Consider the following 18,409-nt stretch of genomic DNA (forward strand, 5'->3'; position numbering starts at 1 on the left):
TGTAACATTTCCGTCACACACTTGAGGTATTCGGCCAATCACAACGCACTGGATAGTGAGTGAGTGACGTGACATGTGGCCTTAGTGCTCTGCTTTTTCCCATCCAAAGTGCACACACACAGCAGTGAACACACACACACACACACACACACCCACACCCGGAGCAGTGGGCAGCCATTTATGCTGCGGCGCCCGGAGAGCAATTGTGGGTTCGGTGCCTTGCTCAAGGGCACCTCAATCGTGGTATTGAAGGTGGAAGAGAGCGCTGTACATTCACTCCCCCCCCCCACCTACAATCCCTGCCGGTACGAGACTCGAACCCACAACCTTTGGGTTAGGAGTCTGACTCTAACCATTAGGCCACGACTTCCCCCAGTCGGTTAGCTGGGGCCAATCAGAGCACACCTCGCTTTCAGACCGATGAGCTTTGTAAAAATCGACATGTTTCAGAAAGGCGGGGCATAGAGGAGAAACAATAATGTACAGTATGTAGAAAATAATGTGTTTTTTTTTTTACCTTAAACCGCATAAACACATTTCATTACATCAAATAATGTTCTTTTTAGCAACATCATATGACCCCTTTAAATTAATTTTCATTAGAGAAACAACAATAGCAAAACAAAAGTAAAAAAAAATCAAAAAAATCAAAAAGTAGGTAGAACATTACCTAACATTTGTAATGCAACAGATTACATTTCTAACTACAACTTTTGTCATGTAACCTGGAATCAGTAACAGACTACAATTTCAAAATAATCTACCCAGCTCTGCATTTAACATCAAGCCAGACGTTGTAAGCCAAAATGATAATTTTGTGTTTTGTTTTTTTACCAGTAGTTTGTGCTTTGACCATGGGGTGCTTGGCTCTAATTACACTTACAATCAATGGCTTTAACCATTGTCTTACAATGAATCTCTTTAGCTTGTTTAAACAATACCAAACATAAATACTTAGACATAAAATAATTCAATTATGAACAATGCTTGTCATTTTTCTTTTTTAAAACACTTGAATTGGATGAATTTGTAATGGCTGTATTGTATGGTTTCTAAGCAGTGCTGTCAGGCAGGAAACTGCTGTGTGTTAGGCCTACTTTTCATTACGATGTTGGCATTTTAAATGCTGGTATTTCTTGAGTATGTGGAGGGCGTACCATACCAGAGCAGTTTGTTCTAAATTTGCTGATTTTATCAGCAATTTTGATGTATTTAGCTACTCCCCTCAGTCTGATTCCAGCTATTTCACTAGCTTCCCCAACATTTTCTCTAGAGATGAACTGACTGCAATTTTCTTGGCCGATTCCGATTTCTTGTTAGTGTGATCTGCCGATATTCTTTCTAAAAACTATAATTGACAGCATATACAAACAAAAATCTACTTTTCTTCAATGCAAAGTTTTTTCATTAAAAAAAATATATAAAAACACACACGTAAAAAGTCAGTAATAAAAGAAAACAAGAAAATAAATTGCAAACAACAGCACAAATAAATGCAATAGAATAAAGAGAGCTATGAAACTAAGTTTTTCAGGTTAAGTAAGTTTTTATTCAGGTAAGAAATACTACAGAAATTTAAGTAATCAAATGTAAAATAACACATCCAGTGTTATTTTACATTTGATTACTTTAATTTGTGTAGTCTTCATTGTAAAAATTAAATACAGATTAATGCTTACCATTAAAGTTATAAAACGTATTCAGTCAAGAGCAGAAAGTGATTTTCTTTGTCTTTTGTTCTTTGATTAACATGACAGACAGCAGCAGGAATATTGGACTGCGGTCCCTTTAAGAGTTTATACACGGACCCAATATACTGTTACACAACATGCGTTCTCTTTCTCAACTATTTAACCTTCAAAAACTGACTGTGTTTAACTAGATACTGGCCAAGACGGGCATTTTGACATAATTTTGTATGTATTTGAACGTTTTAGCGCAGTTAGCCACTCATGTTGGTATTTGTGGCTCACAAGCGGTTTGAAACTGAGCGCGGATTGTGTGCGCTCCACTAATATAGATCAGTGGTGGTGCGCGCTTTTGGTGTAAATGCGAAACCTGCGGGAATTACTAAAATAATGTGCAATACAAGCACTATTTGAGCGAATGAGATGTGTGTGAGAGAGAAGGGGTCGTCGGAGAGAAGAGAGCGAGAATGCGCAGCTGAAGTTAAGACCTGTGCCGCTGGTAACAAAACGGATCGGCTCGAAATCGTAAAGTAGTGAGACTGACCGGCCGGTCACCGATTCGGGCCGATCATGAGGAAAATCGGCAGATTCCGATCCATGGCCGATCAATCGGTGCATCTCTTTTAAAACATATAGGGGTTTTTTTTCATATTGATACCACAAAAATGTTCATCAGCCTGAAAACCGTGGTTTCCCTCACTTTGGTTATTAAATATAACTAAAAAAAGACCCTCATGAATAACAATGCACACTTAAAAACCCAACACCGCAACGCACTCACAGATACATCAATACACACACATTCTAACAACAACACACGCACCATTCTATTCAGAGTACAAAACCCTTAATCACTTTAAATGTTGCATAATTAAATGAATAATTGTGTAAATCTGTCACTGTTTTTTAATACAGCCAGAGCACAGTCTTCACATTGCCTTAACGTTTATAAACTAAACCGCTGCCAAGGGACTCGCTCGTATGAATTTATTGACAAGAGATTTGTTTGACACCTACAGGAATATCCTCCAAGAAATAATAAACTATTCAATCCTGCACCTGCACTTGCAGTGCATCCCAAAGTTCATTATTTAGAGAGCATGGTTTCCCAACACACCCACACACATGCGTACACCTGCAGAGAGAGAGCAAGAAATCCCTTAGGGACGACACTTGGAAATAGTTAATTGCCACAAGGGACTCACTGATCCACTCCCACGAATGACGATGGGAGCGCATAAGTAAATGTAAACCACTGCTGTACTCCCTCGCCGCAGTAAAAAGCCCCAGGGCACCCTTTTAGCCAGCTGCAAGAACTGTATATACACAAACACTTACGCACACCTGCACATGATGGATGTGTCCATTGTGCTGCAGCTCATGAAAATATAACTACATTAGGCTGCATGTAAACCCTGTTATGAAGCCTGTTATACATTTGCATAATCTCCACAGTGCACACACACACACACACACACTTACCTGCAGCCATATGGATGAGCACACTCTGGTTCGGACGCAGGTGCCCAAAGTCGAAGAGCATCAAGTAGGCGGTGATGTAATTGACAGGAAGTGCCGCCGCCTCCTCAAAGCTCATGCCCTCTGGTATCAGGAAGGTGTGTGTGGTCGCCACCACTACTACTTCCTGCCACATACCGCTCCGGTTCAGAACCAGGACCTTATCACCCACCTACAGACAAGAAAACAGAGAAACATTCAAGGAACCTTTGGACAACAGCCCTGGAATGTTTCAGCAAAAATATGCCTTTCAGTGTTTTGTGCCACAGTCACTATAGCAGCGCTGCAACAATGTTGAATATACATCAATAACCATTAAGAGAGTATTCGAGAAGATGTGATAATGCTCAGCGGATCTGTATAATTATTTGTTCATTTGCGTTTATAAAAAAAAAATTTTTTTGGCAAGACAATTGCCCAGCTGCACAGATCTGGAGGATCTCTTGTGTATGTTTTGTTGTCATTACCCTCCAAGACAGCATACCTCAACGAAATATTTGAACCTGTACTGTAGGCCAGCTGGACTGTTTTGTTAATCTTTATCTTGGAGCAGATAAATATGCTCCATTTAGAGTTGTTTGATAATATCAGTTGTAACTGAAAATCCTTTAATTACCTTGGTGACCCACACACAGAGAGAGAGACAGAGAGAGAGAGAGAGAGAGAGGAAAACTCATTGAGCAGACTTCCACTACTTCCTTTGGAATGAAGAAATACAAGGAATGCAAACACAGACACACACTTGTAGCACATAAATCTGAACCACAATTAGTGAGTTTGTGCATTTGAAATTGAGCTACAGTGGTTTGTTGCATAATCGAACCTATACATGACAATGCATAATCAAATATTTTGTGAAATGGAAATTCACTATTTCCTGCAAGCTACTGTGAGCGAATCATCCATGCTTGTTGCTTTTTTTTTTTTTTTTTTTTTTTTTTTTTTTTTTTTTAAATTGAGCTTGTGATTTTTAAATCAAAATTGACTTTCAAAACTTGACCTCCCAGTGAAAGGATAGATTTCTTTCTGGTTGAGTATGCTGGACTTCTCCAATCATTCAAGTATTTTAAACCCCGCCCCTTTCTTACGATCAAACAAGCGTTCAGACCGCCCTCCATCCAATCAACAACCGATGGATAGAACCAAATCCCCACCCTATTTTTTTTTTCTTTTTCAAAAAGCTGTTTCTTTCGGATGTACATTACAATTCAGAAGAAAAGGTCTGATGCTAATTTCATTACAATCGCAATTTTAAGGTGTACAAATCCAAGCTACAATTAAGTTATATAGGTCTGTTAGTCTGACTTCACAAAAACCTGACCAGTACCATTTTAACTGGACTAATGCATTTACATGGCATTTCAATGTCAATTTCTTTAGTCCAACTTTTACTCCAGTATTATTTTGGACCCTATTGCCTTTCACCGTATTGGCAAAAATAGTTAATACATTCTTCAAAATATCTTTGTGTTCCACAGAAGAAAATGATAGGTTTGGAATTACATGAAGCGGAGTAAATTACTATTTTCATTTTTGGATTAACTATCCCTTTAAATACAGTACGAGCAATAGAAGGTACCACTAATAAACCTCTAAAGGAATTGCACAGTCTAATATTTGCACCACTAATGGTTCATGTTTTCAAATCAATGGTTGAGCCAGTGTTGTTACATCCAATCCAGTCAAGCTGCCAAAAAAAAAAAACCGCTTGCCATTCTGTTTGGTGTCGCTGGCGCAAACAAACGGCACACTTCACCTTTAAGCGGTTTACAAAATTCATAAAAGCAGTGACACTGACTGGTCCGACCTTTGTAACATGCACAAAAACACTCAACACTTATGTCCCGTCCTCCACTTGTGTATTTTCTCAGTCACTAGCATCACAAACATCCCACTTCCTCCACCACTCTTTCTCCGTCTATCACTCCTTTACATCTCTCATCTCCCCCTCTACCTCAGTCTTTCTTTATTTCTAAAGATCAGTTCCTCTCATCGGGGGGCAGGCAGATCCTTCAGCCTCAATGAGCTTGAGAGAAGACAACACACACACACACACACCCCCAACCGGAAAACCATCTCTTCATTTCTCTATCTGAGGACACACAAACGTGGCACAAATGCTCAACAGAGCTTCAGGAACCACACACACACACAAGCTTTTCTCAAAAGCAAAATGCAAACACTAATATACCCAGTGCTTCCCTCACAGACAGGAAGACACACAGTCTAATCGGCCCAAGGGACACATGGGCATGTTTGTCTATACAGTCCAATTAGAGAGCAGGACTACTCCCAAGCCGATATGTCTGTGCCCCAGTTCATCTCTCCTCACGGTTTGCAGTCTTTCCTGTCTCTCTCTCTCTTCTCATCTTCCACGTCTCAGTATTGCTTTCTGCCATTCCTCTTCTTCTTTCTCCTTTAATTGGACTTTCTGCACATCTCAGATCAATGGACAATAAGTCTCAGCCAGGAACTGCGATCATGACTCACCATACGGGGAAATCTGCCCTCTTCCCCCTCCTTTTTTCTCGCTCTCTTTCTTCGTCAGACTTGCAAAACAGTCACACTTGTGTCACTAACTCATCATCATACTTTGTATTCTGTGCTTGCGCTGAACAAACACACTTTTCAGCGGAGATTGCAAAGATCAAGGCCAGCTGAAGGTCTTGTGAGATGTCGGTCACTGGCTGTGATCCTCTCCCATGTCTCTCCAGTCTCTTTCGGTCCTGTATGCATGCACGTACACACTTAAACACACACACAGACTTTGAAGGGTAAAGTGGCTCTCTCTCTAATGCATTTTGCTCATGCAATACATCTGTCGGTGAACTTCTAATCTTGTTGCTGTGGAAATTAGCGGGGTTCTGCTCCATAAAGCTTTGCTGTCTCCCAGCACTGATTTTGTCTATTTTATCTGTTTGTTTGTTTTGTATCTGGCAGCAGTAGCCCTGCGGTTGAGGCTCTGGGCTGCTAACACAAAGGACGGCGGCTCAAAATCCCACGTGGGGCGGAGAGATATTGAGATCACAATCCTGTTTCATCACCACTGTGCCTTTGAGCAAGACGCTTAAACCCTGTATGCTCCAGGTGGGGTGCAGTCCATGCAAAAACACACTGCTGCTTTAAATTGGTAGCATCTATGAAACCGCAACTAATTATGGAGGAACTAATTACTAAATATTTCTGCTTTATTTTAGCTATATTTTAACTAATTATTGAAATATTCTGATTATCTAATGATTATTTTAATATGAATTAATATGAAAAAAGCGTATTTTTCACTTGCATGTTAACTGGTATCCACCAAGCGTTGTTAAGAATTGTTATTTCACAAAAGACAGTAAAACATATGGGGAAAAAGTTATTTTACTAACATGTCTTGTGATGTGAACATGCTTTACTCTCCCTAAAGTTATTTTAAATAATTTTTTAAATAGCACCATTTTATAATTACTATTCATGCAGCTTAATGACCTAACATTAATTGAGAGATTACATGGAATATTTATACTTTTTCCCCTCATTGTGTTTTTTTTTTTTTCTGGACCTGCACAGATCCCTAACCCTAACCCTATGAACTAGAAAAGGCAACAAAATGACAAAAATGGTGACCAGTACAAGACTTAAAGGGGTCATATGATGCGATTTCAATTTTTCCTTTCTCTTTGGAGCATTACAAGCTCTTGGTGCATAAAGAAGATCTGTAAAGTTGCAAAGACTAAAGTCTCAAATCCAAAGAAATATTCTTTATAAAAGTTAAGAGTCAGCCACACCTACTTAAAACGGCTCGTTCCAACACGCCCCCACATATCTACCTCACTATGTGGGAAGATTTGCATAATGCCACCCAAATGCTCACGCAAAGAAAGAAGGCATAACTTTAATCCTCGCTGTAGTATTGTTGTTGCCGCCGCCATGTCGTGAAGGCATGTGTGTTTCGTTGTGAAAGCAAAACTACTTTGTTTGGCCTTCCAAAAGAGGACGATATCTGCTTCATCATGCCTGGAGCTGATCCGTGCTGGTCGCTGAAGGAAATACTACAACTTTGCGCTGTGGATCGTCGGATTGGCTTTCACCGTGGACGAAGCGGAGTCCAGCCCGGGGTCGTCACATGTGGTTGCCGCAAGCCCTCCGGACGCTCCTTCGTCGAATCCACCGGCCACCGACCGTTTCCTGATCCTGGTAGAGTAGACTACAATGCTGGCTGTTCACAGACTGCAAGTACGTTTTTTATATTTAAAGAGTTTTTATATTTAAAGCGAGTTTTGGGCAGTGTAGAGTAGGGCTTGTTGTTTGTCATTTCTCCGATCACAAATGCAGACATGGTTTTATGTTTACGCGGCACGATGCAATGCAACGTGTAAAAAGACAGTACAAGTCATTATAATCCATAATTATGTCCCCATTATAATGGGTTTTCATGTTTTTGAATCATCGCTCCGGCCGGAAAGGGCATCATCACAGTATGGTAAGGGGCGTAACATTTCCGTCACACGCTTGAGGTATTCGGCAAATCACAACGCATTGGATAGCTGGCCAATCAGAGCACACCTCACTTTTCAGACTGATGAGCTTTGTAAAAATCGACGCGTTTCAGAAAGGCGGGGCATAGAGGAGAAACAATAATGTTTCTATAAATAATGTGGAAAATAATGTGTTTTTTGAACCTTAAACCACAAACACATTTCATTACACCAAATAAAATGTTCTTTTTAGGAACATCATATGACCCCTTTAAGATAATGTACCCATTATATATTAATATTACGCATTTTTCTGTTAATAAATTCCTATAAATTGCAAAAAAAAAAATTTTTTACCAACTTGCCATTCAGCAGCAATGTTACCATCTTTTACTCAGAATAATAGGTACATTTTTTGGAACCCCCCCCCAATGTACTCATTTTTATACTTTGAATACTTTTATAGTTTTAAATGTTTTTTACACTTAAATAATGTTACAAAGTTAAAATACTTAAAATGCACAGTGAGGTAACTGCAGTCGCAGTTTGACTTGTCAACTTCATCCCTTTAATTATTGCTTGCTTTTATGTTGCACCTAATAAAACTGGGCTTAGAGAGTCATTTTATTCTCACCCGCATTGTTTATACCCTACAATTGTTAAATTAGGTCTGTTTCCACTTCTGTAACCACTCTCTGCACATCGTGAAACACCGGTACCTCTTTTGTTGTATTTTGACATTATGGCTCAGTAAATGTTTTTATTATTTTTCCACATTGATGCAGCTCTAACATGTTGATCGCTCTTATAGTACCACTAACTGAACAAATCTCAGCCTACGACTCATAAACCCATAACTCTTCCTTTATGGCGCCATTAAACTGCTCTTAAACGCGAGTACTAAGGTTTCCATGTCAAAACCTTATGGTTAAAACGGTTTCTCGATCAGAAATGTTACACAGCAACATCAGATTCAGCTATAGATGCTCGTGTCCCTGCTGTTCACTTACTGATATTCACTGCATCGCTGTTTATCATCGACCTGTCAAAATCACACACACATACACAGGGAGAGAGAGAGAGGGAGAGAGAGAAAATTCCAGGCTGACAATGTGGCCCTGAGGAAGATAATTGTGAACAGATGCATCTGATCCTCACAGCAGAACTCTGATAAATATTGTGTGTGTGCACAAGCAACAAGTTACATGAATTATTCATGACAAAAATGCTAATATAGACAGAGAGTGGGCACAAGAGAGCAGTTTCAGAGTAACATCTGTCGGGTCATGTGAGAGGATGTCACAGCCTTAAGTGTCCACCTCTACAGCGGTGTGCGCAGAGACAGCGTCTCCATCTCTTCCTCCAAGAAAGAGTCATTTACCGGACGCCACAATCAGCAGACTCCTCACCTCACATGCTCACCAAACAATGTCAGCTTTGCCAAGCACTATCAGGTCTCCCAATGTGAGAAGAAGCAATTGTTTGCTTGCTGACATGGACATACAGAGAGAGAGAGCGAGAGAGAGAGTGGCCGGTGACCTTTTTAATTCAATATCGGTGACAGACGAGGCTGAGGAAGGGCTGGACAATTATCTTCCTTCTCTGCATCACCCACCAGCCAACGCCTAGTGCTCCTACCTCTTTCCCTCTCTGGTGTTAACACACGCTCAGGCTTTAATCTGCATTTCACACAATTCTTCAACATCTTACCTCGCCTGCTTCTCATTAAGCGTGTTTATTCTCGGTAATACAAATATCAAATCCTTTTAAGCAACTCTCACACAGAGAGCCGGTGCATGGCGTTGCCATGATACGTTGCCATGGAGACCAGCGCAGCTACCACAGGCATGACTCATCGATTTGTTCTTATGGAGCACATAGAAAGTCAATTAGGCCACGTCATACTAGACTCCGCCGTTTTCAATGGAGCTGAAAAAGTAACCCGACAATTAGATTTATTTAATCGCACAGATATCCGCCGGCCAACTGTATCAAATATGGTAATAATAAGAAATTGTATTGCATTGGCGCTATGCCTACAGAAATAGGCGTTGACGTTTATATAAAAGGAAGAAAAACTTTAATTATTGTTTAAAGAGGCCAAAACGAAGAGAGTCAGGAATGATGAATGATGTCAGAGTGTATGTCGGTGTCACAATGCGCGAGGCAGAGAATTAGATTTATTTAATCGCACAGATATCCGCCGGCCAACTGTATCAAATATGGTAATAATAAGAAAGTGTATTGCATTGGCGCTATGCCTACAGAAATAGGCGTTGACGTTTATATAAAAGGAAGAAAAACTTTAATTATTGTTTAAAGAGGCCAAAACGAAGAGAGAGAAAAAAATCTGGCAGGAATGATGAATGATGTCAGAGTGTATGTCGGTGTCACAATGCGCGAGGCAGATGACAAAGGGCGCGTGCGATTAGCATTTTCCCCCCTGCGCCTCGCCCTTTTTTTCACGCGCCCACTTGACACCGCTATCGCTCGCACAGATTGCTAAAAGTGCATTAGCACCGGTCGAGAGCATAATTTCGCTACTTTTTAGAGCGTCTAGAAGGATGCGGCGCGTCTCAGGTGCGACTTCGCGAGCGCTGAGAGAAAGAGGGGCGGTGGTTCATCCACACGGAGACGCGATAAACTCAACGCTTCCATTATAGGAAGCTGTGAACGCTGTTTGCATAACGGTGTACAAAACGTATCCTCGGGCTGTTTGTTACTTTCAACTCGCCGCGTACACAAGCAAAGCTGGCTCTCCCGTGAACGTTTAGCGTCCCATTGCTCGGGTCAGCGCGACAAGAGCTCCGGCGGTTCTGAAATGAGGCTATCGGTGCCCCTCCCGCTCCTCTTTTGTCTCAGGTGGCGACTGGCGAGTGAATGTGACAGGAGTTTGAGAACGAGTTGTCTCTTTGAATGACTGACATTATTTTTGCACGGAGTATGAACTGGAAACATTGTGGAAACATTTTCATAACAACAAACGCGTTAAATGTGCAATAAAATCTGCTCCGTTAATGAATACATGGCTGTATAGATACACTAAGCGATGCGTTTACTCACTTTTCTATCAGTCACGTCTTCACCGACAGCCTCGATGATCCCGGAGCACTCCATGCCCGGGGTTACCGGCGGGGACGGGAGCCGGTCGTACAGTCCCTGTCTCGCCATCAGATCTGCGAAGTTCAGCCCGCACATTTTTACGCGCACCATCACCTCGCCGCTCTTGAGAGCTGGCTTCCCCTTCTTCACTTGGAGTTTCACCTTATCATAGCCGCCGTAGCCGGTGAGCACCAGAGCCCGGTAGCTGAACGTGTCTTCCTCTGGGGCTTTCTCCTCGGCGGGCGCTGGGGTGTCGGCGGCGGCGGCGGCCTCGGTGGAGGCGCTGCTGGGCGGTGGGTCTGGTTTGCTCTCGGTTTTTGGGGACTCGGCGGGCGTCTTGGTTTCTTGCTGCTGCTGCTGCTGCTTCTGCTCCTCGGCGTTTTGCTGCTGGGCAGGTGCGTCTTCGCCGGACATGGTCGGAGTTTGAGTCGAGAACTTTTGAGGAGAAAAGACTTGCGTTTGTTTTCCTGCCTCGGATAATGCAGAGCTCAGGCGACCTCGAGTATACGAGCTGCTTCGCGGTCCACGGTTTTCTCAGCCTTTGCTGAAAGGATGCTGGAGCCTGAGAAGGTGGAGGACAGGGAGACAGAGAGAGAGAAAGAAAGGGAGTGGAAGATGCCTCACGACGACTAGTGAGTGACCCGAAGCTCTGACAACTATTGAGGAAAAAACGAGGCGAGGCGTGGCGAGCTGCAAAGCCCGGCGAAATGGATTTAAGGGTGGGGGGAGAGAATAATGGATTGAAGAGTCCAATGAGGGAGTTTGTGTGCCGACAGGCAGCTGTGCTGACTTCAATTTAGTAAATGCAGTAAAGCTGTTTTTACTATACTCAGCTGAAATTCACACTAGAGAATGAGAGGAATTCTGGCTGAGTGTTAAATACACTTTCACAAATTAATCTTTTTCTTCTTTAAGAATGTGTGCCGTTGAAATGCAACCAGTATTATATAAGCAGCAGAAGCAGTTTTTTTAATCTATGCGTCGTAATATTTTAGTTGTAAAGTGATTTGTTGCTTTTAATTAAGCTTTAGAAATGAATATATTTTGTTGTAAAGATCTATCAATAAATCAAAAAAATTAAACAAAATAATTTTTTTAAATCTTCCATCCCCTTATGTCACTTCAGATAACAAGAGCTGATTTAGTTTTTGACGTTAAAATAAAATTAATAAATAAAAATAAGCAAAAGCAAAATCACACAAGCAAGAGTTCTGTGATTCGACCGCAGACAGGAGGCTGGTTAAGTTAATATAGAGTAATCTAAATTTCATACAACATTTTGTTCAGTTAGTTGGTTTAGTTCTTCTCTGGCAATGTAAATATAGTTCCAAGAGAAGCCAAAGCATTTGATTTTTATGTCGCCAAGCTACACATGGACTGGAACAATTTATGTACATGGAGCTCAAAGTGAAGTCAAAGTGTATAATCATATTTTATTATATTTTAAGACAATACACGACACAACATTACAATTTAAACCTTAAGACAGTTTAAAAAAAATTAAATATGGTACTCTCTAAAAAAAGCTGGGTTGTTTCAACCCAATGTTGGGTTGAATATGGACTAACCCAACTGTTGGGTTAAATTTTGGTTACATTTTTAAATTAGCTTTTTAACCCAACAGTTGGGTTAGTCCATATTTGACCCAACATTGGGTTGAAACAACCCAGCATTTTTTAGAGTATAGTTAGGTCTTGATGTATTCACATTGCATGCTTTTTTCCCCTCAAACCACCAGTGCAAACCCAATATTCCTCCCAAATTTTTTTCCCCAAACCATTCAAACTCAAACCCAAACCAATAAAGATTTTTATTGGCTAACTCAATCACCTGCCAACAAATCAGATCAGATTGTGACAAACAGTGTCGTTATCTTTTAATTAGGGGTTAGTATTTGTTTCAGTGTTGTGTAGGCAATCAGCACTGTGATTGACCAATGAAATCCTTAGAATCAGATGTGGGGCGGGTTTTGTGCTGGGGTTTTTTTGGGGGGGGGGGGGCCAACACATTCATTTTTCCATGTCTCCAGTGACATTCTGTGGTTTTGTGCCCCGGGTGAATGCATTGCGGAAATACTGCATGACTAAGAGGTCTTTAGTGGTCAAACACCACCAATAACAATGCAGCCATGTACTTTTGAGATGAGAACACTCATACATTTTTAAACACTAAGTTTTGTTTTTAGCCTTCGGGTTCATTCTGGGAATTAGATACAGATGTTATCCTTAACCTTTAGGAATGTTAAATGTGCTTCCTTATGATGCTTTTATATAGTTTGTCACGCTGGGAGTGCAATAAACTGCTGTGATTTGCTGGGGTTTTTTTGGGGGGGGGGGGGTCAACACATTCATATTTCTGTCATTGTGAGGAGAGAAAAAAAATATGCTTTCCTATGAAATCAAAATGGTGCACAATGCTTGGGTGCTATTTGTGTAAAAAAAATGAGGTGTGCATGTGCACAGCTGATAGCAGCTACACTGTCTAAGTTTCAAGTGTTGTTTTTGTTGCATGAATGTAGCAGAACGGATGTGTGCATCTGCGAGCATGTGTGTAGAGGCGTGTACGTCCTTTGCGTGGCTGTGGAGGTGTGCTTATGAACATGTTTGTGTGCAACCAGAAGGCCAAGAGGAAATGTCTATTTATTCCTTCTATTCTCCAAGACCGATCTGGAAATCACAGTAAATTCACAAACCATTGTTAACACTTGAAGGCGGTGCTTTGCGCTCATGTGTTTGTGAGTGCTCTGACAGAAAATAACTGTGCTAGGAACAATTCCGGCCAAAGCAGGCATGCTTTTTCACTCTAAATCAGCCTCCACACCCCATCACACTCACACAAACATACATACAGCCAAACACTGCAATAGTAAAGGTCACTGAAACTGCACTCTGACTCATCTATAAGCGCAAAGGAAGTGCTTTAAGAGAAACAGGAAGTGAACTGTGGGTCACGGGGCTGAATGAGTTTAGAAGCTATGCAGATCACGCTATAGGAAAAAGACTAAATAAGTGGAATTCTATTTCCTTTTATCACGTCACCGGCATTCTAGAAATGCTGACAAAAAATACATTGCTTTAGAAATCTGAAAACTAGTGATCTTGGAAAACACCCAATGTCTTGCTAACTGCGGCTTAGCTGCTTGAGCTCTGGTCCTAAATCTTTGCAAATAATGTCTGGTATTTGTGTGCCAGTCTTGCTGTACCCGCCAATGGTGACATAAATCCTCTAATGGCTAAAGAGTCGGGCAAAGTCCTGCTGGCAGGCAAACCCTGCTTGCCAAATGATATGAAAGTCACTTGCCTCCAGCAGTAGAATTATAAACATCTAGTAAATGGATGTCTCATACTGGATTTCGTTTGTTTTGTTTTTATAAATTATGCTTTTTTATCAATATCTGTCTACATTTTAATCATAAATGTAATAATAAATTATAATTTTAATTATGCTTATTTAATTTATTAGAATGTATTTATTATCTAGCAATGCAAAATAATTGTTAATCATAAATATAATCATAATTTATGATTATTATTTTATTATGCTTATTTTAACACTAGGCAAAATAATTATTAATCACACATATAATTGTCATCTATTATTATAATTTTAATTATGCTGATTTTAATATCTATGCAAAATTATTTTCAATTATAAATATAATCATAAATTATAATTGTATTTAATAATACTTGTTTTATTAATATTTATCTATGCAAAATAATTGTTTAATCATAAATATAATCACAAATTATGATTATAATATTAATTATGCTTGTTTTATCAATATCTATACATCTATGCAAAATTATTGTTTTAATTCTAAATGTAATTTAAAAATTGTTTTATTTCATTATGCTTATTTTATCAATATTTATCTTTGCAAATAATGGTGATTCAATCCTAAATATAATTATTAATTATTATTAATTTTCTTATTTTATCAATATCTATGCAAAATAATTGTGTTATAATCATAAAATCCTAAATCCTAAATGCTAAAGCCTCTAAGTGCTGTCTGAAATTTTCATCTAAAATGAGCATTTTTATCAGGCTCCTATGTTTAGCTTCAGTAATTTTATTCTAATGGCAATGTATAGGTCCTTTTCAATGCAATTAATCTAAAATAACTGAACATAAACTGAACATGCTCATTTTAGAAGAAAATTTCAGATGGCACTTAGAGGCTTTTGCATTTGAACTCTTCATATATTCATAATTTATTTTTCTTGCTGTGTGTCAACAACGTTCTGAGCTATGAAAGTGCAACCTCTGAGCAATAGCATTTTCTCGATGTAACCTTCCGGTAATTAAAACGTCAAGCTTAACCTCTTTCCTGGGTGACATATAAGGGGTAATAAAAGTTTACAAGGGCATTTGATATGGAGAAGACTGAATGGGAATAGAGAAAGAGAGAGTTATCCTGACCATAGTTAACCTTTGCAGTCTGGTTAAGCTGTAAGTGAGTTAGGCTGTGTGCATCTGATGCATTCTGGGCCTGATAGGCTCTGCACACAAAGCAAGACAGAGAGAATGAGGCTGGAGTGCTAGATGAAATGTAGCTTTCCTTGGCCCCTTGAGATCCAGAGACACAAAGTACATGCACACACGTACACTTCAGTTGTAAATTAAGTGGACTACTTGTTTAAACTTGCTCAGACTTGTGCCAGATTCACATACACAACAAAAAGAGGATGGCGCTACTGTTTATAAGACGCTAAGACACTCAAAAGATACCTACTGACTACTCTTCCACTGACCCTGAACATGACCAACAGCCCAGCAGAAATGCTTCTGTGTGTCCAACAGGAATATATTTAGGGAGACAGTCCTTTATGTAACCAGGTCCACTGCACACTCACATATTAAGTGCCTGACTGGAAAAAAAAAAAGCATAGGAAATTGACATGACATTTTAAGTAGTGACAGGAGTTTGTGACATGCTATGATACTGTGTGTTAAAGGAATAGTTCATCCAACAATGGATCATCTGCAGTGAATGGGTTCCGTCAGAATGAGAGTCCAAACAGCTGATAAAAACATCACAATAATTCAGATGTAATCCACAGCACTCCAGTCCATCTTTTAGCATCTTGTGAAGCAGAAAGCGGAGTGTTTGTAGGAAACAAATCCATAATTTCTGATGTTTTGTTTTTAAATCAGCTTTTATCATTATTATTCTGACGGCACCCATTCACTGCAGAGAATCCATTGGTGAGCAAGTGATGTAATTCTAAATTTTAAACAAATTTTCCAGTGAAGAACCAAATATTCTCATCTGAAGGAGAGTAAACTTTAAGCAAATTTACATTTTTGGGTGACCCATTCCTTTCAAAAATAATCTGCTTGTGAAGGGGATTATTATACGTCACACATCACTGTTTCTGGGACCAAACGCTCCTTCAGATCCAAAAAGGAGTCACCTAACAATCACTCAAAAAATCCAACCACATAGAAATGCAGTAGAAACACTTAAAACACCTTAACAACAGCATAGCAATGCCCTAGCAACCACTCATGGGACCCTAACATAATACTGTACCATCATGTCTACAAAAAAAAAAATATATATATATATATATATATATATATATATATATTGTCACAACAGAGGACCATTAAAATGAACATTCCTCAAAAGAAAACCCTCAAAATTGTGAAGAACCACAGTAAAATGTATACTCTGTAAATGTCAACCTGTGATTTTGATATAACATCCATGTTATTTATCACAATATGCAAAGTTGTTACTATATATATATATATATATATATATATATATATATATTGTCACAACAGAGGACCATTAAAATGAACATTCCTCAAAAGAAAACCCTCAAAATTGTGAAGAACCACAGTAAAATGTATACTCTGTAAATGTCAACCTGTGATTTTGATATAACATCCATGTTATTTATCACAATATGCAAAGTTGTTACTTTTCATGGGATTATGTGCAAAACAGTGAAGTATGACAATAATCTAGATGGTAATGAGAGCATATTTAAGTGGATTAACATTTTTCTCTCTTTCTTTCTTCTTGTATTTGGTATTTTTTGTTTATCTACAAATGTATGCAACATCTGCATGTAGGAAACTCAAAAACATATTTATTTATGCTTGTTTGTTTTCAGGGCTTCATAATGAAACCCTCACATACCAGGAACCGATGCTACATGCCACAAGGTGCAACTGGCTTTACAAACAACAAACCAAACAGACTTTACAAGAAATAACGCTGAAAGAAATTGTGAGCACAGTTACGCAGTTCAGAAGGTCATAAACCCATTGTGTGAAAGTAAACATCCACGGACAGCAGGAATGCGGTAACCTCCTGTGGTTAGTAATGGACCATTTCATCTAGTTTCTAAAATGTCTTGTGACTACAAAATAATATAATTATGTGGGTTTTCGGTGCTAAATAAAACAACACAAAATGCCTGGCTAACGTGTAACGTACTAACGTGACACACGTGCTCGGTCTCGTGGTAGTTGTCTCCCCCTGCTGGTAAAAGTGGGACAGCGCTTAATGGGCGTGGCTGTGCGATGGAACCCGTCTGGGTTTGGGGCGTGAACTGAATGCCTGAGCGAAATACAGAATACAGAAGTATTCCGAATCTCTGAGTACGATTTCAATTCCTGACCAAAACTGAATTATTTTTTTTAAATACGATTTTAAAAGAAGGCTTAAGACCACATCACTAGCTTAAAACACAACATAATAGTCCATTTAAAGAAGCTGAGAACTCACAATGACGATTAAAAAAAAAAAAAAACATAATAAATAAAGTAAAATTATTGCATTCGTGCACAAACCTTGCAGTGAACTAAACTGAACAAACGCAGACGCCCTACTCTTCGATCAGATTTAATAGCTACTTGTTATTCTATACTTATTCTTGTTATTCTACACAGATTCGCAAAGTAAGCCCATGTCCACCACTCAGACCATGTAATAAATCGGAAGACCAACACCTTTCAACAGTGAAAAATCTGCAGCACTGACATTTACCAGCAGATGGCGGCATTACATAAATGGGGAAAAACAACAATAAAATAAAAATAAAGTCTTGCATTGAAATCTTCTTTGACAGAAACATTCATGTAAATTAATACAATTGGAAAGTTCAAACCAACTTTTTAAACATGCTGTTAAAAATGTAAAATAATACAATGATGCAATTTAAATGTTTTAATTAGATCTAAACATAGAAGGAGCTGTATACAGAAAAGGTGTATAAATCATGTACATATACGTGACCATAATAGTGCAAGTGCCATCATGCTGTAGAAATATTATTTATATTATTAATGGTATTAATTGATTGGGGATTGAAAAAATATAAATAAATATTCCAAAGAAAACAGAACTGAGAATTTAGTTTTTTACTTTTTTAAATGTATGTGCACAGTATTATTCTCAGTAATAACATAAATTGTTGAGTCAACTAAAAATATAGCAGTTCAATGTCTCACAAAATAAAACCACATCCCTACATTTTTATCAATTTACTTTTTGAATATATTTTTTTTCCTTGAGTTTTCTGGTTCTAGGAAGCTAAATGTATCACCCAAAAAGCCCAAATGTGCTGAAAAGCAATTAAATTAATCAAAGATAGACAAACAGGTTTTCAGATGACT

General features: G+C 39.0%; 1 protein-coding gene across 1 annotated transcript in view; it reads right to left on the reverse strand.

Annotated features, from left to right (window-relative positions):
* Window positions 1-11,467, reverse strand: part of vat1 (vesicle amine transport 1) — a 26,513-nt gene extending 15,046 nt beyond the window's left edge. Inside the window, exons 1-2 of the mRNA XM_016252604.1 lie at window positions 10,733-11,467; window positions 3,171-3,378 (exon numbers count right to left, since the gene is read on the reverse strand). Coding sequence (XP_016108090.1) covers window positions 3,171-3,378; window positions 10,733-11,185 — 661 coding nt within the window. The 5' untranslated portion in view covers window positions 11,186-11,467. The remainder of the gene's footprint in view (window positions 1-3,170; window positions 3,379-10,732) is intronic.
* Window positions 11,468-18,409: the final 6,942 nt, after the last annotated feature.

This window comes from Sinocyclocheilus grahami, unplaced genomic scaffold (assembly GCF_001515645.1).
Source record: "Sinocyclocheilus grahami isolate Dianchi unplaced genomic scaffold, SAMN03320097.WGS_v1.1 scaffold27.1, whole genome shotgun sequence".
Classification (NCBI taxonomy): Eukaryota; Metazoa; Chordata; class Actinopteri; order Cypriniformes; family Cyprinidae; genus Sinocyclocheilus; species Sinocyclocheilus grahami.